This window comes from Haliaeetus albicilla, chromosome 25 (assembly GCF_947461875.1).
Source record: "Haliaeetus albicilla chromosome 25, bHalAlb1.1, whole genome shotgun sequence".
In the NCBI taxonomy this organism is placed as follows: domain Eukaryota; kingdom Metazoa; phylum Chordata; class Aves; order Accipitriformes; family Accipitridae; genus Haliaeetus; species Haliaeetus albicilla.
In genome coordinates, this window is record NC_091507.1 from 8,251,964 (window position 1) to 8,272,924 (window position 20,961).

The window sequence follows — 20,961 nt, forward strand, 5'->3', positions numbered from 1 at the left end:
TAGATGTTCTGAGCTGTGCCCCTGTAGTCCACAGATGATGGTCGTGCTCTATCCAAATATAGTAGTTTGTGTCATTATTGCTTCCTGTACTTCTCTGTTATCTCTGCAGTAATCATGTTGAGATGTTGAACAACACTTGAGACAGACTGAATCTGATTTAGTGAGGGATCGTCCTTAAGTTGTGAATAGCTTTTTGAAGAGACCTGCAGCTTTAGCTGGGTAACAATAATATATGTCACAAACAGTACGAAGTACAGAATGTTGAAGTCCAGTATAACTCTGCAACAGTTGCAAAAGAGAGAAAAGCATTTTGCTATTCAGAAAGAGGTCCTGGTGCATACTAATTTGGCAAACAGCAATTTTATTGAATATAAGATGCCAATAAACAATGTTTTGGATTAATAGCTTGCACTGTTTCAATGTCAGTTCCAGAAAAACAATGTTCATTTGAGAGTCATATTGGAATTAATGTTCAAAAATATTTGGTAGCAGTACACATAGGTTTACAAACTATAACTTGTAAAAAGGGGTTTTGCCAATACTAGTTAAAAAAAAAAACAAAACACAACACACACACACACTGCCTCGAAAAAAACCCAAACAAACCAAAAATCCTGCAGTGGTGTGATCCTAGCCAGACTTTCTAAGGAGATGTGACTTCACACTGAAGTTAGCAGTGCAATTGCAGAGATTTTTAGGGCTTTGAATTGTATTAACGACTGGGTTTTTTGCAGGAGTGGATGAAGTCAGAGTTTATTATAAGCATGCTGCTAGAACTCTAAAGAACTTGGGGGTTGAAGTGAGTAAATGGAAACAGATTATTTTACTTTGGTTTTTGTCCCCACCCCCCAGCCCACGGAGTACCCCTGCAAATGTTTTACTTGCTCAGCCAGTTTAGTTGATTAATGATTTTCTTCTTATCTCTTAGTCTTTTTTTGTAAGTGTGACATAGAAACAATTTTACAAATTTCTGTTTGTGTCATTTCAATGTTTATGGTTTTCACTACTATAAGTTCACTCTGAAAACTTGTCAAAGGTAGAAGGGACTATACAAATACCAGAGTTTGCTTTTAGTACTCAGACATGTGCAAAAAAACAGATGAAAGTGGCAGTATAAATCACCCTGACTCAAAAAGCAAGGTTTTGCTGGCAGAGAATTTGCCTGTATGCAGCAGTGAGTAAACAGCAGCTTCCTGTGCTCAGGCACAGTGAAAAAACAGTTAGCATAAGAGGAGGAAATACTGCAGGGCTCAAAATGCAGATATAAAAATCATCTCCTTTCTGCTTCATTGTTACAAAGCTCTTTCTCTTAAAAAAAAAAAAAAAAGTTGGTTTAAAACTTAGTTCTATTGAAGATAATAAGTAATCACAGCTGTTACCTCTGTATTGGGTCACTAACACAGTGGTGAGAAACAGGATGCAAGGTCTGTGCTAGCAGAATGCCTCCTCTGCTTCCAGCCAGAGTTTTGTTATCAGGAAAAAATTTAAAGGTGTGGGGGGTTTGGGGTTGGTTGGTCTTTTTGTTTGGTTGGTTTTTTAAGGCATGCCAGCCACAGCATGGGCACATCTTCAGTGGTGATCGTGTGGTGAGAAAGATGTAAACTGTCTAGAAAGGCTGACAACATTTAAAGATCCATCTTTCCCAAGGCATAACATAATCTTTGAGAAATATAATTTTTTCAAGAAAAATCTTTGCATCAGAAGCATCACAAGCTGTTAAGTAATCATACAAAATAAGTACTACAGTCAAATATGTATGAGTAGAAGTAACCCAATTTGAAAACTTATAAAAATAACTGGGTATAGTCATAAGTTCAAGGAGGTCAACAGATAAAAAAACTGCTTCCAACCATGATTATCCCTGCTGTGTATTATACAAATCTGATAGTCTAAGCTGCTTCATCTTTCCACCTCACTGACTCCTACTGACTTCTCTAGAACACAGTGTTAAATTCAGCATTCACTGTATTCAAATAACTTGGAGAACTAAAACGTCAACAAATAGGTGATAGCTCCTCTAAGTAATTGCTTAAGACCTTTCTAAGACCCTTTTGAAGTGTAAAGTGTATTATAACAGACTTAAGTTCTGAAAGAAGGGGGGGAATGCTAAATTTTCAGTCGTTGGGGTTGGGCAAAGAAAGTGCAATTAATATGTTCAGGACAGGTAGGTCTACCTTTCCTGTAAATGCAGCGAAGAAGAAAAGACAATGTGACAGAAGAAAAGGGGGAGGACAAGCTAGTCCTCTTATCCTGCCTGGAAGGCTGGAAAAGTAGGGTGGGAGAAACAAAACCCCAGGGCTCCGAGTACTGTGTTATTTTCTTTTGAGGCACTGAAATAGAGCAGTGACAGGCTTTATACAAATCTGCACAGGATTAACTGGATAGGGAATCTAGCAAAGGCAGTAGCCATGTTGTGCCAGTATTTCAAGAATAAGGACTTTGTTCTCTGCCTGGAATTCATGTAAAACCTGCACGGCAGTTCAGTTTGCTGGTGGTTGCTGGCGGGGATCCCAGGCGGTTTCTGTGCTGGAGACCGGGGGAAGGGAGAGTCAGAGGAAAAGGAGCAAGTCCCAGCCCGCTTCCTCCCACGCGTCTTAGGGGATCAGGACTGCTCAGTGCACGAAGGAGCAAGAGGGATTTCAGAGCAAGAAGAATAATTGAGACGAGGGTTTGTTTTCCACATCGTTAAAAGGGGTTGGCCTTTTTTATTATTCTTGATCACTTATTGTGGTATACTAGCTTACAGAGGGAATTACTATCTGATGTTTTCCTGGATTTCTGTAAGTAACTCTGCTGATTTCTAGAGGCTGATGTTAGATTTATGGATTAAGTCATTTTTTTTCATTTAACAGCTAAGGAAACTGGACAAGGCCTAGGGCCCAGTACTGCGTTCATGACACTCCTAGCGATGTCAGTAAGAGCTCTGCTTTCAGAAGGAATCAGCCCCTAACACAAAAAGGTGAATATGCATATTTAAGTTGTTGTGTGGTTTTGTTTTGTTTTTAAAACAAGTTTGATTTTTTTTTTTCCCGCCCTTCAGTAAGGTTAGTGTTCCTAAAATGGCTTGCAGTAAATCAGGAAGCACTAATTTTAATCATGCTGCTGCCAGTGATATGAACACCCCAATATCTTTAATACTACCACTGCAACTCCCCGGTTCAAAATTCACAGCTTTCCTAAGGGGCTGTACAAAGTCTCTGTCTATGTACGAATGTGCCTGCTGGGACCAGCTGGCTGTGCCGCATGAACTGCGGGGGGAGAAAGCAGAAGGCTGCAGAGCTGTCGTACCAGCTTGGAAAGCTTATCAAGGCCCAAAGGAAATCAAGGTATTTCTTAGATGTCCAGATCTGTCTAGTTCCTTTGCTCCACTACAGCTCACAAGGGCTGTGATGATCCTCAGCTATTCAGCGTAGGCTGCAAATATTTTCATTGCAATAGTTTTGGCTTAATCATGTAACCCAAGCCCTTTAAACACAACGCTGCCTACCAGTTGCTGGGAAGGCAGAGCTCTGCCTCCATTGTTAAAGCAACCTACAGACATTCCCATTATAGGTAAAGACCAGAGCCGTTGCTAGTTCTTCCTTCTCGCCGGTTAATGCCTTCATGCACTTGCCTGATCACCACCTCAGCTCTGTCCTATGGGGCCATAGTTCATCGTGGCTTCGGGAGAACTGCTGTCAGGCTGTGATTCTGAGGCATCACTACCATACGAATAAAAGATTTGAGATCCTCGTAGTCCTTTGCTTCATATAAAAGCAGGCTGTATTACAAAGCATGATATTAGGCTTCTGCATGTGCATTTGCAGTGAGGTCTTGCTTCAAACAGCCAATGCTTTGGGTCAGAGGGATCTTGCTGCTTCCCCATTAATCCCTGACTCAGCCAGTGGGCAGGGAGGATGAGCTCTCAGTACTGCCTTTCAGGATCTTATCAATAGAGAGGGGAAGCGTCATCAACCCTACAGAAAATTCCACAACTAACAGAGATCAAGTTTTTGGGTTTGGTTTGGTTTTTTTTCCTTATTTCCCATATGATCTCAGCCATAGCCAAACAAGCACCTAGATGTTACTTGGAAAAATCATCAACAGACACCAGGTTCTGACTCTCTTTATGCTATTTTCCTGGTCAGAAGAACAGCATCTACAATTTTTTTAACCTGTGGCTCATCCTTTGAAATGCATAGGGCAGGATTATACTCTGCTCTGGCCAGTTTCATATCCCACAGACATTCAAGGTAACTGTAATGCTTATGTACCAAAAAAGGCAGAAAAAAATTCTCTCAGAAAATGCTATATTTTCACACTGGAGAACATGCTGATTTTGGAGAAAAAACCCCCCACAAGTCTTTCATCAGTCAAGATGGAACCTTTCAGTTCTCTGTGTTTAGAAGTGACTTTATATTTACAAACATGCTTTTAGTTGTTATAGAAAGTAAATATTCTTATTGGCTTCAATCTGTTCCTTAATAGAGCTGACATCTTTGTTCTTGTGCTGATTTGAAACAAAGAAGTGTGGAAAAGTAGGGATTTTGCATGGATGGGATATTTCAGATTTTTATCTCTTTTCACAGTGAAGGAATGAATGTCATCTCTAATTTACTTCAGGGTACACCACAAAGATGAGCGTGTATGCCAGTCCCCGATGGAGCTGGTTTGCCATGTACTTCTGCATGACTATTTACCTGATTCCAGTGCAACGTTTTCTGCAGATCCCTTAGCCTGTGGCCATTCATAAGGAAAAGGAGTGGATTTCCCAAGCCATTCTTTGTCCAAAGCGACTAGGTGTGCTCTCTCTTTCAGCAAGTATAGGAAATTGCTTCCACTCATAAAATTTGCCTTGCCAGAAAAAAAAAAATAATTAGAAACCAAAAGGTTATTTCTAGGTTTTTAAAGTCCAGGTTGACAACTAGACTTGGCAGGTAGAAAAACTGGCTTGTTAAATTTATAAATGGCATTAAGCTTTGGAGTCATTTAAGGAAATAATCATAATCATATTTATATTTCTGGACAGTTTTTAGTAACATTCAGACAGAAACACCTCCTCGAATGTACTAGATGGCATCCAAACCTAAGAACATTATAGTCCCTTCAGGACGGCTTTTCTTTGAGGTGTTTTTTGTAGTTTCAAAGCTCACAGTAAAGGTTAATTTCTTTTCCTGGACCTTCAAGATAATTTGAGGTTAAGTAAAAGTGAGATACTAGTTTTAATTATCATTACCTCAGTTGTAAAATAGTGAAACCCTTCCTATCAATGAACACCAACAGTTCTGTGCATGTATTGAGTAATTTGCGCCTTTAACACTTGTTTAAAGCCATGGGCATTTAGCCTTTTTTCCAAACTTACTGGCGGCTGGGAACAGGCCAGATCTGGCAAAACTGGGTGCTGTGCGGCCTGACCTTACCTGTCCTCGGCAGTGGTCTTTCTGCCTTGCAGTGTCAGTTCAGCGGGGCTCTACACGCACGCGTTCGGGAAGGTAGGGACTGTCTAATCAAGCCCTCGTAGTTCAGCCCACCTCTTTTGTAGCCAGCGGTGGGCAGTGGCAATATGATTGCAGTAATGCAGGGCAGTTAATGACCAACCTCACAGACAAGATCACCAGAGATATTGGGCTCTGATTTTTTTTTTTCTTTTTTTTTTTCCACCAGAATTTACGTGACCAACTATGTACCTGTTTCACACAAGGGAAAACCATGAAGTTTACCAGGGAAAACAATGGTAAGAAAAGATATTTGCTGAGGGTCTTTCCTGGCTGTTAAGTGTTGTGATTAAGAAAATGTAAACAGATCTCTCTCTTCCCCCCCCCAACCTCATTGAGAATCGAAGAGCAGCTAATACAGGTTTACATCTATTGGTATTTCAAGGCCTTTTACCCTACTTTTATAGGACATGGAGGTTTAGGAGTATACGTAACATATAGTATAGTACGTTTACTATGCATTTATCATATTGCAGTGTCTATTAATGAACTAGCAGCCAGTAGATATGTTCTAGCATATGTATTTCACTTCAGGTGAACACCTGTAAGCTGCCTCTTGCAAACACCTTCAGCAACTAAGACGTGCTGAGATATTCTTAGGGTCTTCTAGGGTGATAACCAAGTTTAAGCCCATTGCTGCAACCTTCATTTTGCAGATGGTCCCACAGCTGAAGCAGCACTTTCCAGATGCTGTGTGTAGCACTGGGTACAATGGATGCAACAGTCAATCCATGGCCATCATGACCAGCATGCCTCCACACCAACCACCACCACGCTCCTGTCCCACTCGTTCCAGGAGCCTTTAACAGGAGTGTCCTACACCCCCGTACTAAGGGGTACCTCAGGAGACTTGCAAGCATCCAACCGCTCATTCTACTGCAAACATCTGCTGAGATCAGTGCAAACCTCAATAAAGGAATGCACACACAAAATTCCTGTGTGAATAAAAAAAAAAAATAATAATTAGTGGTTTTAGAAAACTCAAGAACTTTTGTAAATATTCTGGAGCTCCATCTGCTGGCAGTATTTGGTAGCTGTTTGCATCTATAAGGAGTCCTCATAAATCTTTAAGAATAATAGTTTAAAGTCTATTCTAAAGCTTAAAAATGTTTTTGTAATATTACCTCTTTACTTTTAATTTCAGGAGCTGCCTAAATATTTGGCTAATTTTATGCTTGTTTCCAAGAACCTGTGTATCAAATCCTTCAAAACCCAATTTTTTATTGATACTGGCTGATGATCTTGGTATTGGAGATATGGGTTGCTATGGCAATGATACAATAAGGTAAGAATGTATTCTACGAAATAAATTGTCCCTTCCTGGTGAACTTCAGTGGAAAAAACACTGATGACACTTAAACTAATCCATTAATAATGAATTTTCTAATATTATCTAGATACACTTCTTTTCAAACCATGTATAAAATAAATGTTCTACGGTAATTCAGACTGGAGTAATAATTATACAGGCATGCTTGAGCAACTTTCTTGGACTTCTAATGCAGTCAGAACTTTGTGAATGTGTCTGTCCGCTGTATTTGTCAGGCATGTGTATAATCTATAAATGTCCACAACTCCAGGGTTGAAATATGAAGGACTAATATCAGCTAACAATTCTAGTAGGTTTCTTATGAAATGACATCTTAGTCTATGTGATATATTTATCCCTAGTGCAGTTTATCAATCTGTATATAGATTGATTGATAGAATGATTGTGTATATATATGCTGTGTTTACTCAACTTATTATAGTCTTGGAAATTGTGCTGTACTGTATCTATTAATGGAACCTTTTTCACTATGCTGCATGAGCTTTTGATGTGGGATAGACCTGAAATACCTTTCCTTTTATTGTTCTTGGTCTTTTTTCTTTTTAGTTATTAATAAAAACACAGGTATCCATGGAAAATTCATTCCTAAGGAGTTAAGGTATCTCAAAAAATATATAACACAGAGCTTTCCTAGTTGAGTTGTAGATAAACAAAGATTTTTGTAAATTTGATAATGATATCCTAGATGAAACTAGGAGGATTGGGATACCATGAACTTCTGTGTAATACATTTTATCAGAGATGGGATTTTTGTCTTTAGGACCCCTAACATTGATGGCCTGGCAAAGGATGGAGTGAGACTTACTCAGCACATTGCTGCAGCTGCTGTCTGTACTCCAAGCAGAGCAGCTTTCCTGACTGGCAGATACCCCATCAGATCAGGTTGGGCCTCTCTCAATGGTTCACTGCAGTTTGTCTAGCCATTATTGCTATTAAAAATCCTCTTAAATCATTTTAAAGATTAGTTAATCTAAGGATTTGGGGTCTCAGTGAGATGGGCAAAAATAAAGGTGACTAGATTTAGTGACTGATTTCTATGGGAAAATCCCCACATAAAGCACATTTAATGTGGCTAAATGACAGCACAGAAATGGATGAAAATCCAAACAGCACAAAGCAGCCAGAGGTAGAAACATGAAGAAAATTGCATAAACACTTTATATTCAGTGGTATTAAGATCACATTAAGTGTAATATTTTTAATATCCTGGCAAACTTTTTCAAAGTGAAATATGTCAGACTGTGGAATAGTTCTCAACAATAATGTTGTTTAAAACATTTAAATCACACAGATTTACTTCAGCTGTGTAAATTAATGATAGAAAACTTCAGCCACTGCATACAGCAGTAATAACCAGTGTAGCTCCTCTGATGTCATTCTGACTTGCTAAAGAAGAAATCTAATCATGAACTGTACATTTCAGAAGTGTGTACCCCTGACTCTGTAAGCCTTTTGTTCTACCAAAAAAAAAAATCTTTCTCCCCGCCCTCCTTTTTTTTAACATTATATCGATAGAGCTTTGGTTGTAAGAGGTTGCCTGATGTCCAAACATCGGCATCTCAGTTCCATTTGTAGACACGCCAGCATAGCTGAGGCATTGGCATTGGACTAGCAGATGGCATGGGACTTGGAGGAGACATCCTTCTAGGGGTCAATCAGAATATCCCAGGGCATACTAAATGGCTTATAAAAAGGCACTAGGCTTAGGCAACTGAGTCCCATTCATTAGAAAGAACAATTTGAGAAGACTGAAAATCTGAAATCTGGCTTGGTTTATTTTAAAGACTGTCACTCCTCTCTAGGCATGGCATCCGGCACTCAACGGCAGGTTCTTTTTTGGAACGGGTGTTCTGGTGGGCTCCCACCAAATGAAACTACTTTCGCCAGAATACTGCAGCAGCAAGGTTATTCTACAGCACTTGTAGGTATGAGACATAGCAACTTGCTGCCTTTTCATTCCTTGTTATTCAAATAAGGCTGCTTCTGTAGGATCAGTTAAACTGGAGTTTCTTGTATGCGTAACTTTCAGAATCAGCAGGGTTTTTTAGAATGTCATCCACAAGCCCCAATGTCAGCATAGGGTATCTAATAAATCCAAAATGAGGATCTATAGAATACATAGGTGTACACTGCAAACAGAAGTAAATGCAAAGGAAAGAATCTTGTTTGCCCAGTAGAGGTTGTGTTAGGAAGAACCAACAGAGATATTCACTGATCCATTAGAACAGGAAAATGTTGTCTGCCAGCTGGTACCCAGACACCACAGTGGTCTTGATTACATCTGGTGGCTAGATTTTCTGTTATTTATGCAGCCTGCTTATTATCACAGTTAAGATCCTAAAAGTGCCTTCATTTTCTGCAAAAGCAACTCTGCAAAAAAGCTGAGATAGTCCCACTGACTTCAGTGGGTTTTGAATCAGAATACATGTTCAAGAAAATCCTACTAACTCTGCTAATTTTGCCTGAACAGCAATTAAAGGATGTGTCTTTCAAGTACCCCCCATTTTTAAACTCTTTTGATGTAGTCAAAGGTTTCGTGTGCTTAATTGTAATTACTGTGATTTTCACACCTCTGCTTAGCTCTGGCACACTGAAGTGTCATTTAGTTCCTAAATTGAAGTGAGTCTTGGTGATGTACCGACTGCACACAAGCCTGTGTAAGGGGATGAACTTTCCCCAGCTCACTGCAGTCTGGTATGGCTTATACTGTAAACTACATTCATATACATGAGCACAGAACTGGTTAGCAGTTCTCAAAAGTTAACTTGTCTAGCTAATGGCCCCTAAGCCCATGGCTATAGACTGTCTGTCCTTCGATGTCAGGATAATTACACTGCTCTGTAATATGACTTCATTAAGGTTATCAGTATATGACATACTCTGATATGTCCAATTGTACTGGATAATTGCAATGGCCTATTTTTGCTACTCATTTTAGGATTGATATAGACACACAGAGCCAGTATGTACACCTTCTTCCCAAAATTTGTTCTTGGACTGTGAAGGTCCGATAGAACTTGTGTGTAAATTAGTTCATAGTTTTGCATTTGGCTGTTTCTTTTGGCACAAGGGTTTTTCCAGTTTCTCCCCATCAGGCTACCTATTAATGAATGGCTACCTTATATGAAGAATAATAAGCACCAACTATTGCAACCCTATTTGTTCTTATTCAGCGAGGCATCCGAGTTGGACCATTGTCCTACGTGGAATTTTAACAGATAGGTGAGGAAAACCAGCTGTTTAAGGCAGATAAAGTGCCAATGCATGATCACTCCCTGACGGTCTGTCCCCATTCCACACCAGCTCCTCCCTTGGCTGCACCTTAACTGAGGAGTGCAGCCAACCTATTAGAAATACAGGCACCAAAGACTAACAATGTTGGATTTAAGATCTTTGTTTTATGTTTCCAGGGAAGTGGCATATGGGTGTGAACTGCAAATCCCGCCATGATCACTGCCACCATCCTTTAAATCATGGCTTTGATTATTTTTACGGCATGCCTTTTACCCTTTTGAATGAGTGTCAAGGCACAGATGACCCTGAACTGGCCAAGTCTTTGCAAGATACTTATTGGCTCTACACACAGGTGATCATCCTTGCTGTGCTTACTCTTTTGATTGGAAAACTTACCAATTTATTCTCAGTAAAATGGAAAATAATCATATGTCTGGCTATCTGTGGTCTCCTGTATTTCATCTCCTGGTTCTCCAGCTATGGCTTCACCAAGTACTGGAACTGTATCCTGATGAGAAACCATGGTATCACTGAACAACCAATGAATCTAGAAAAAACTACTTCTAATATGCTGAAGGAGGCAGTTTCATTCATTGAAAGGTAACCAACAAAAAATTTATTGCATTTCAAGGATTTTAAAAAATAATGTGATTACTGTGTCAGAGACCACTGGGTTAGGCAGCTGGCATGCTGAACTGCCTGTCCTGATGCTGGCCAGCAAATTGTTCTTTTCTGGCATCCCCCTACCTGTCAGCATCCAACTGCTGTCCTTTGTCTTCTACAAAACTTGTCAGCTCATCAGGAAAAGGATGATGATTTTTTTTGTGTGTGTTTATGTTATGTTAACCTGATGCAAAGGGGTCCTGGCCAAGGACTGGGCCTTCTGCCAGTAGGAACAGAAAAATTGTCTTAGCCTGATGAATGGACTGTCATAAGAAGTGTCATATGGAGTTAATATTTTGCAAACAGGGTGATAGTGAGTTTTGTTTTGTTCTCCAAGGGTGTCCTTCATTTAAAATACTATCAGTAGCCTCAACTGGCATTGAACAAGCCACTAAGTCTTTAAAAGTATTCATGTGTTAAGTCTGGGCATATCCCTGAATAAGATTATACTATTCTTGTCAGGGTTTTTTTAAGGGAAATTGGGGGTAAGATAGATACCTTCTGTAAAACTTTGAGCATAGGACATCCTGCCTGGCCTGTGGCTGCAGTGTCATATTTGCCTCTTCCATGAGGATGTCTCAGATGTTCAGTGACATCCATGTTAATTTTAAGCAAGCAAGTCCTATTCTCCTTGCCTCTGAGAGTGTGTCAGTATTTTGGCCGTGAACTTTCTTAGTTATTTATTTGATTTTCTACACATGTCTAGTTTGGATCCAGAAAAAGAAAGGGCCCATTACTATTTTGGTCTTAATACAGAACCAAAATCTTTGAGGGGGTGTTTTAATCCTCTCTGTCTCCCAAAACCTCAAAAATGCAAAGATGTCAAAATCAAGAATTTTTGGTTTAGACCACAATAATAACTTTTATGGAGATAGTCACTACAACACCACTGTTCTATTTCAGGTTGACTGACAGTTTACAGAGAAATAACTATTGTTTTCTTTTATTTCAGAAACAAGCATAGGCCATTTCTTCTCTTTGTTTCCCTTTTACATGTTCACACCCCTCTCATTACCACAGAGAAGTTTCAGGGAAGAAGCAGACATGGCCTGTATGGAGATAATGTAGAGGAAATGGACTGGATGGTGGGTAAGTGGTGGTCTTGAAGAAAATCCATCATTTATTTGAATGTAGAGAAGGAATTAAAGGGGTGGTCACAGAACTCCCTTTTTGCATATGTAAAAAATTAACTTGCCTTGGATATGCAGTTAGCTCCAGAGATTGCCATACCATTACTGCACCTCTTTTTTTTTTTTTTTTTTTTTTCTTTCTTAAGATGAAAGCTCTAACCTTTCTTGTAAGGATTTGTTCTTTTTCTTTTTTAATCACCACACTTCTGTGCTGCAGTGTTAAATGCAGTCAAATAATCAAATGTGTGCTTGATCATGTTGTCAATCAAAATGTATAACATTTCTCCAGCTCTGTCTAGTCTCAGAAGATATAAGTGGTGCTGCTGCTGAATATTACGTTATATGCTGGTTGTTTTATGTACTTGCTCATTTTTGTCAAATAATAATCCTTGGAGCAGAAACCAGAACTTCTTCCTAGCGCAAAGGCCAAGTTTAAAAGTTATGGAGTTTCACTTAATAAATTGTGTGAAGTCACCACATCATGAAGACTCACTTAGGTCTAAATCTAGGTTCCAAGCGCCAGTTAGGTCTTTAAACCTAAGCCTTACTTAGTTGCTCCTTTCTGCTTCAATGGGAGGGAGGGAGATAGCTACTGTTTGTATTTAGTCAAAAGTGAAGACCCTACTGACAAAGTATTCACCTCCTGCCCAGGCCAATATTCAATCCCTGAACCTTTTCTTCTTCCAGTAACCATGTTTACAAAATCGTATTCTGAGAGGAGCCTGATTGCTTTTGATGGGCAGGCTGAGAACTCCTGCAAGATCCAGTTGAACCAGAGGACTCTGCCATGCTCCTCTTCCAAACTTTTGGTACCAGTCACCTTCAGGCACAAGCTGCTATCCAGCTGTGCTCATGTAGAAGTCCGATAGTGTAAGGAACATGCCGTGTATAGGCCAAACAGGATGGCAGCTAGTAAGGACAGAAGTCTCCAGGGTTGGACATCTAAGTAAGAGATTTGGGGTCTAATTCAGAACTAATAAGCCTAGACTCAATCTAAACTCTTTTGGGAGGAAGGTGTCTATTTTTGGTTAAGGTAAATAAGTACTTTGACCAAGGAGACAGAGGAAGTCTGTAAAGGAGAAGAGATTGAGCAGAAGAGCTAATCACTGGCTTATACTTTTTCCTTGTGTACTTCAGCTTTTGCTGCTGCTTCTGTAGCTATGGAAGCTGGTTTTGGTGAATACATTTGATGCATCAGGTAATGAGGACAAGCAATCAAAGATAAATCACATTCTGTATAAATATTTGATGCTATCAGTACTGAAAACATTCCTTATGAAGTTAGGTTTGAATTACAGTCTGTGAAGCTTTTAGCACTGTCATCAGGAGATTTTGGTTAATAGTATGCAGCCTGATCTCGGAGTCCTTGTTCAGTTCCTGGTGAGACACAGCAGTTTTCTATGATTAGGAATCTAGGCAGCATGATTATTTAAGCTTTTCAAGATGTCTGAGGCTACACAATGGAGACAATCCTTGACTCAGAAAATTTACAGCAAAAAGCTGACTGTATTCTGAGTAGCTTGAATAAAAGAATCGTTCATTTAAATTATTTTCCAGTTGGTTTTATTTTTTTATTTTCCTTTTTTATAGACACTACAAACAAATTTTGGACACAGTCAGCAGCTTTATGTTGGGCTTTTATTATTTCTGTAATGCAGGAGTACTCTTTGCATTGCTTGTGGTAGCTCATAACAGAACTCATTCAGGTAAATGGAAAGATTCAGTCTTCACTGAATTTTGAGTCAAGACCTAAAAAAATCTGACTGCATCTGCGGACATAATTATGATTTTTTGCTTTGTTTATAGGCAGGCTTCTGGATGTTATTGACAAAGAAGGCTTGAAAAATAACACATTCATTTATTTTGCATCTGATCATGGAGGATCCTTAGAGGCTCACAGAGGAAATGCTCAGTTGGGTGGATGGAATGGGATCTATAAAGGTAAAATTTTGGTAGTGTCTACATGCATAAGACTTCCTCTTAAAAAGAAAATGACAGAGTAAAATACATCCAGATAGTAAATATAGTCTAAGATATATGCTGGGATGATAATCCTGGATTGTAGGGCTGGAGCAAATTCAGGGCATCAGCTATTCATCTTTCAGCCCCCAGACAGGATCACTTTCACCAAAGCTACCCCTGACAGCTTTATTGTCTAACCTATCCTTAAAGACCTCTAATGATTCCACAGATAATCCAGTTTTGATTGTCTGTCCTACTGGAGAATTTTTCCTGGTACTTACCTTTGATTTCCTTGCTGCAGTTTAAGCAACAGATCTTGCCCTGTTCACCAATCTACAGAGAAGATATTCTTCCTTTCCTCCTTGCAACAGCCTGTTGTTGCAAGGTCATTATGTGTTTCAATGCTATTATGTTCCCCCTCGTTCTTCCTTTCTTTAGACTCCAGTATGGTTGTACCTCCTTCTAGTTCCATGTTGTCTTTAAATATCATAAGTGTACTATCTACTCCATAACTCAAAGCACTGCTTGGAATTGTTGTAGTTTCATAGAATATCTGAAGTGGGAAGGGGCCCATAAGGATCATTGAGTCCAACTCCCTGCTTCTCACAGGACTACCTAAAACTAAACCATATGACTAAAAGCATCATCCAGATGTTCCTTGAACTCTGACAGGCTTGGTGCTGTGACCACTTCCCTGGTGAACATGTTCCAGTGACCGACCACCCTCTCAGTGAAGAACCTTTTCCTAATGTCCAATCTGAACTTCCCCTGACGCAGACCCAGAACACACTGCTTGGAGTCTCACTTGAAACAGCCTTCTGTTTTTCACGGTAGACCATTATCTATGTCAACACTGGCAGATGTCAACACTGGCAGATATCATGATGACTATTTTCTTGATATAGTTTTCCAGTTTGTCATCTATCATATAGAATGAGAGTCTAGAAACATCTATGACTGGCTTGCAACACAGTGTCAAAAGGTCTATGGAAATGAAGATCTATCATATCTCTTGTATGTGCTCCCTCCAGACTGCCAAGCCCCAAAAAGCCACGGTGGCAGCTTGGCACTTACTGTATAATGAAGCCGGAAAACTGCTCCTGTCACTTATTTCCCTACGGAAGAAGATTCAGGTGCCTTGACCTCGCTCAGCATCAAAATGCACATTGTAGTAGTAAGTTACTTGATGAGCCACACAAGCTATGTTTGATACAGCTTGGATCTCATCCAGGAATAATCCTAAATGCTAAATTAGCTTTCAGTTATGGATATGAAGTTTTCATACCAGTAACAGATGCAAAAAGGCCAACAGGCTCACTTGAATAGCTCAGAACCTAACTCAAGGAATTCAATTCTATTAGCCTAACACGAGTATATTAGTAACAGGAGAGTCCAGAGAGGAAACCTGGATGTCACTAGGCAGAGATTTCAGTATGAGAGGGCAATGATGAAATCATGCCTACTTAGAGAGGACACAAGAGGAGATAGAATTTCAATTTAGATATTAATAACAGAAAGGCATTCCCATATATGTCCACATACAGAACAGGGGGCATCCCACTGAAACTAACTAGCAACGACTCAAAAAAGATTAAAAAATTCAGTTTAATTCCTAAGTATCTGTAGAACTCGCTGCTGCTGCTAACAGGATATTATAAACAAGAAGATAAGATAAGCCACGCATATGAATAATGAGAACAGCCACTAGTGCATAACAAAGCATGAGATACCGTTATCTTACATAGCACAAAGATTATTGCACAAGCAGCTGGACTTGCCCTGTTTATAATCCATCACACCACCCTGGCAGCCTTTAAAACTAAGCTCTGGGAACCTTGCCTCTCAGCTGTAACTATGAGAACATCTCCTCCATAGCAAAGTCCAGCATTACTTAGCAAAGCCAACGGCTAGTATAAACCACTGTTCAACTGCTCATTTATTAGCTGAGCTAATAAACTAGCTTCAAGTTTTGTTTGCCAATTTGCCTACAATGCTTTCCAGCAATGACTCCTTGATAGGAGGAATAACAGAGCAAAGGTCATGTAGGTACCTGAGCTTCAACATTCTGCAATTTTTGTTTTCCAACTGGACCCTCAACTTGGAGTTCTGGCTTTAAAACACTTTATTTCATCAATATCCTTGACATCTATAATTCATATCTGTAATTAGTTAATGGTTCTCGCTTTGAAATACTATTCAAAACAATGAATATTTTGACTTGCAAGAGAGCCAATACATGGAGCACAGAATTTAGAAGATGACTAAGGAATGCAAGAGAAACCAAGTTAAGAAAGACTCTTCAGATTACCTCAAGACAAGTTCAACAGAAATGTAGGTGGAAAGTCTTCATCACTGTGGCATATTCAGAGCACTCCCCTATTTACTGCATGGGTTCTGCACCCTTCCATTGGGGACCACCTCAGTGGTTCCCTGGGACTGTAAACTCCTGGAGGGTGATCAAACATTATCCTAATTCCCCTCACTGCTCTCCAGGACTGCAAATCATTTCATAATGTTCCTGTTGCCTCTGATTGTGAACTGTCTGACAACCAAGCTGGCCCTGTGTTAATCCCCCTTCCTCAGACACCAAGTGGGGCTGCAATGTCTATTCCACTGACACCAAGTTAGGTTTTGCTTTTTATTAATAATAGACTTTTTTCTTGGGCTTGTTATTAGGGAATGTGGAGATTATTCTCAGATATGACATTCAATTAACATTATAGGTTAGAATGTCAGAGGGTGGAATTGTTTCTCTTCTGCCAAAAATGCTGCTTAGTAGTGGGTTGCTATATGTGCCACCCAAGAAAGCAGTGTAAAATAAAGAGGTTAATAATACTTATTTTTGAAAGTAGAATTTGCACTGGAGTCATTCTACTGTTCTCCAGGATTTAATGTGTTTTCATTAAAGTTGTTTGAATATTCTAAAAGTTTTAAAACCTTTTATTATATATCCATGATAAACATCTAATATCTTTCATTCTTTTATCTTTTTTGGTACTCTCTCCTCCAACAGGTGGAAAAGGAATGGGAGGCTGGGAAGGAGGGATCCGTGTCCCAGGAATAGTTAGATGGCCAGGAATGTTGCCTGCAGGGACAGTTATCAATGAAATGACAAGCCTTATGGATGTTTTCCCAACAGTGGTTCACCTAGCTGGAGGGGTAGTGCCTCAGGACAGGTACAAAGGTGGCTTCATAAACCATATTTGCTCCTCTTTCTTGATTTGGACAGAAGCTGACTATATATGTCATGCATCCTAACAGCCACAGGTTAAATTCTGGTTTTCTTAACCAGGTAATTCTCTAACTTTCTTTCTGTGTAGCTTTCCCCATCTTGTCTGCTTATATGGAAAAGGCAAAGGAAAACAGTATGCTTTATCAAGGGTTGTTTAGCTAATTCAGTTTTCTAATCACTAAAAGGCATTCCGGTTGATGTGGGACACTGGGATGACTGTAAAAAAACCAAACCAAACCAAAAACCACAAACAAAACCCCCTCTTTTAATCTTACTCTTTATGAAAAATGCACAGATCACAAAGCAGGTTGGTCCTGTTGGAATGCTTGGACAGGCCCTTTCCAAGACTAGGAAGCCAGGTTCTTCATGAGTAGGGAAGGTGGAGCAAATGGCACATGGCCTGCATTTGGCTGCCAGTACCTGAGAAGTCGCTTCCTCAGTAGTAAACTATTTGTAGCATCTACATTAGACTCCTCTAAAGAACACAAGAAAGCGTGGGTGGCTCAGCCATTTGGGCAAAAAGCATAAAAGTACTGGAGGTGTGTAACTAAACCATTAGTCAATGCAGTAAGCGGCATATTTTTGTTTTGTTTTTACAAAGCCTCAAGCTCACAGAGCTATCAGTGACTTTGGTGACATCCATTTTGGGGAGCAAAATTAAAAGCTGTGAACCATGCCTTCACTATGGTTATCACTCCCAGGAAAATTATAGTAATGGTAATTTATCTCCCCAGGCAGGATGTGTGAACTAGCTGTAATTGCAAAAACTGCTAGTAACTGCTAATCATTGGTCTCCACCCATCCACACAATGAAAAATGTCAGGGCTCAATAGCTCAACAGTAGCTTGGTTTAGAAATGACACTTGAAATCTTTAATGCTGCATACGTGGAGAGCGAGTACTGCTCGCACTCCAGCTGCAGACTGACATTTTTAAGCAGTCTGGTGACTCCGGTCCTCTCCATCAGGGTAATCGACGGGCGCACCTTGCTGCCTTTGCTGCAGGGGAGAGTTCAGCACTCCGGGCATGAGTTCATGTTTCACTACTGCGGTGTGTTTCTGCATGCAGTGCGGTGGCACCAAAAGGACAGTGAGTATAACCATCCCCCCTCCTGCAGATCAGATGATGTAATGACCTCTAGCTTCCAAGAGAGTATCACGTAAAAACATACGTATGTGTATCCGGAGTAAGTCTATTGTCTCAAACTCTCGGTTCTTCTGTAAGGTGCAGAAAGCCTTCGTTGTCAGCTGTCCTGCCTTGCCTTGAGATGAAGGGGTTTGCTTCCTGGGTAGCATAGCTTCAAGAAATTTCCCTGTCACTGCAGCATTTCTATTGCTTTTGCTGCAAAAGCATTCAGGATCAGCTTTAGTGCAAGATTGAAGAAAAGGAATTGCACACACAAGGTCTTTATCTTAAGCAGTAGTTCGTTTGTCTTCAATAGCCCTCTCATTTGTTTCTGTTTTTTAGCTGTGGCATTAGACAAGCTGACTGCAGCTGTAATGCTTTCCTGAGCTTTCAACAGGCACCCAATCTTTGCTGATGTCACCCTCCATTACAGTGTAAAAGAGAAACAGGCCAGTGACTGGTAGTTGTGTCCTTATTCCTGCTTGGACTTGGAATGGAGGATGGCATTTGTGTAACCAAACACAGGTGCCTGGGTCTGAGCTTGGTTTACAGTCACCAAAGAGATGCAGATGTTTACAGGGTGTGACTCACCACCTTCTGATTAGCACGTCTGGTCTAGATCAGTCATGCCTGTTTCTCTCCACTGACTAAAAAAGGAGCTGAGACCATATCAGATATAAAAATCACCCTTATATTAACTTGAAGTTAGTTGAGATGAATTGCAACTTCTGTGACTGGATTATGTGATGGTGAGTTGATGAATTCATGGGGATACTGTACTTGGGTTTTTTCGTTCTGCACATGTGGAGAAATGCAGGAGCTGATGGAGTAGGCCATGCCTACTCATCTTCCCATCCTTCAGAAACTTGAATGACCACCTCTAATTTTTGTTTTGCTTTCCCTATCTGTGAAGTGAGAGAATTACAGAGTTCTTGAGACCTCAATTAGATAACAGTTACAAATGCTAGGGCATTCCACCATCAGCAGCTGTTCACACTCAGCTGGTACACTGACAAGGAGCTGGCTCTTCAAAGAGCACTTTGAGTGCTGACCATGGGGTGAGAGAACATTAGGCAGCCCAGCAGGAAATCCTTCTTACGCCACAGTGTTAACTGGGTGATCTTTCTTGTGCCTGTTTTTATTTCCTTTCTGATACAATGACAGTATCAAGTACAGATAGTATCAAGCCAAGAATCTACTTGCTCAGTGAACACTTGAAGACTACAAAACTTACCTGTGCTTGCAAATATTTCAAAATTGACTTCTCTGTTCCCCTAGATACACACAGAGAGGAAAGAATCAGGATAACGGCTGAGAACTTTGCTGTCTGTCTTGTTGGCAACGAATAAATACATACCACTGTTGCAACACCAAACTCTTAGTCATGCTGCCAGTTTAACCTTGAGATCAGGGCCCTTGTTGTCACAGCACGTTCAACAGAAGCAGGGCTCCTGCGCAGAAAGTCACTGCGCTCGGCTGACAGGAACCATGGAGGAAAGAGACTAAGGACTAAATGTGAGGAGATGATGCCAGGTGCTGTGGTGGTATTTTTAGGTTCTTGATCCCTATAGATAAATCTGGGTACTTCATTCAAGGAAAAACAAGTAAGCTATACAAGCCATACAGTACTTGAGGAGCTAATGCCTTCAGGGTGAGATCCAGATCACCCTGTGCAGTGCTCAAAGAGCTATATTGTAGAAAATGCTAAAGTACAAGGGTGTTTCATAAATCCAGCTCTTCCATGGAGTGGAGCACCTTCAAGTCCTCTAGGGAAGGTTTTGTTTTGTTTGGTTTTTTTTCCTCTTGGGACTCCTCATTCTCTCTATCCTCTGGAGCAAAGATGCTGGTAACATTTTGTCCAAGAAATGGTGCTTGGCCCTGGTGTGAGCAGGCGGGCCTGGTCTCGGCAGCTCGGGGCCCTTGCTGCTTCCCCCTGGCTGGGGAGTTGGATGCCCCGATACCACCGCGGCTACGGAACGAGCTGATCCCAGGGTGGAAGCCACACTTGAAGCACGTGCTCCACGCCAACATGTTGGCTGTCTCAACTAATTATTTAATTCCTTTCTCCGTTTGGGCACAACCAAAACGTATCATCTCCGAGTGACATGTAAACCACCACTCTGCATCTTTGCTCTTCCTGGGCCCGTTGTCCCTCACGATTAGTTGAGCCCACCCCATGGCTTCACCCTTTCAGCACTCGGTTTTAGTTAGTTTTGGGTTATCTTCTCCCGCTGTTGCTGCCGCAGCGCCTCTTTTACTATGCCCATTAACGTCATCAAAACACGGAGGCGAACACTGGAGGGCTGCCCGGCGCGGCCCTGCCCTGGTGAGCGCCCGCTGCCGGCGGTGGGCCCCGCGGAGAAGCCCACCACGGCCGCCGGGCCGGGCCGCTCCCGCCCCAGCCGTCCCCCGGCACCGGGCGGGGCCGCCTCCCCTCAGCAGCCGGAGAAGCCGCCGCCAGGGGGCAGCGCGGCACCGCCAACTGCCACAACCGCCGCGGGGCTGCAGGCGGGAAACGAACGCCTCAGAGGAGGCGGAGGTTACGCTCTCAAAAAAAGTGAAGTAAAATAAAGTCTCCCTGGCTTTTCGGCGCAGGTAGCTGCTCCGCTTTTCATTTTCACGTCTCGAGGGGCCCTGTATGAAAAGCCCACCCACAGGTTTGGGGACACAGAAGGAGCATGGCCAGGCCCCTCAGCACCAGGAGCCCTCGCCAGGCCCGGCCAGGTGTAGTGGCTTCATTTCCAAAGCGGTGTCACCATGGGTGCCCACCTGAACCACATCCTGAGCTCCCGGCCAGAGGCTGGAGCTAAAA

The 20,961-nt window shown here is 41.2% G+C and overlaps 1 protein-coding gene across 8 annotated transcripts in view; it reads left to right on the top strand.

Moving 5' to 3' along the window:
• The window catches only part of LOC104317856 (arylsulfatase D), a 112,736-nt gene that overhangs the window by 87,055 nt on the left and 4,720 nt on the right, over window positions 1-20,961 (top strand). Inside the window, exons 1-12 of one of the 8 annotated variants that reach the window (XM_069770481.1) lie at window positions 2,384-2,668; window positions 2,853-2,959; window positions 3,172-3,326; window positions 5,644-5,713; window positions 6,619-6,759; window positions 7,565-7,686; window positions 8,607-8,729; window positions 10,215-10,638; window positions 11,654-11,790; window positions 13,638-13,772; window positions 16,807-16,969; window positions 17,992-18,113. In XM_069770481.1, coding sequence (XP_069626582.1) covers window positions 5,661-5,713; window positions 6,619-6,759; window positions 7,565-7,686; window positions 8,607-8,729; window positions 10,215-10,638; window positions 11,654-11,790; window positions 13,638-13,772; window positions 16,807-16,969; window positions 17,992-18,113 — 1,420 coding nt within the window. In that variant the 5' untranslated portion in view covers window positions 2,384-2,668; window positions 2,853-2,959; window positions 3,172-3,326; window positions 5,644-5,660. The other 7 variants (XM_069770480.1, XM_069770485.1, XM_069770482.1 and 4 more) reach the window with 7 other exon arrangements.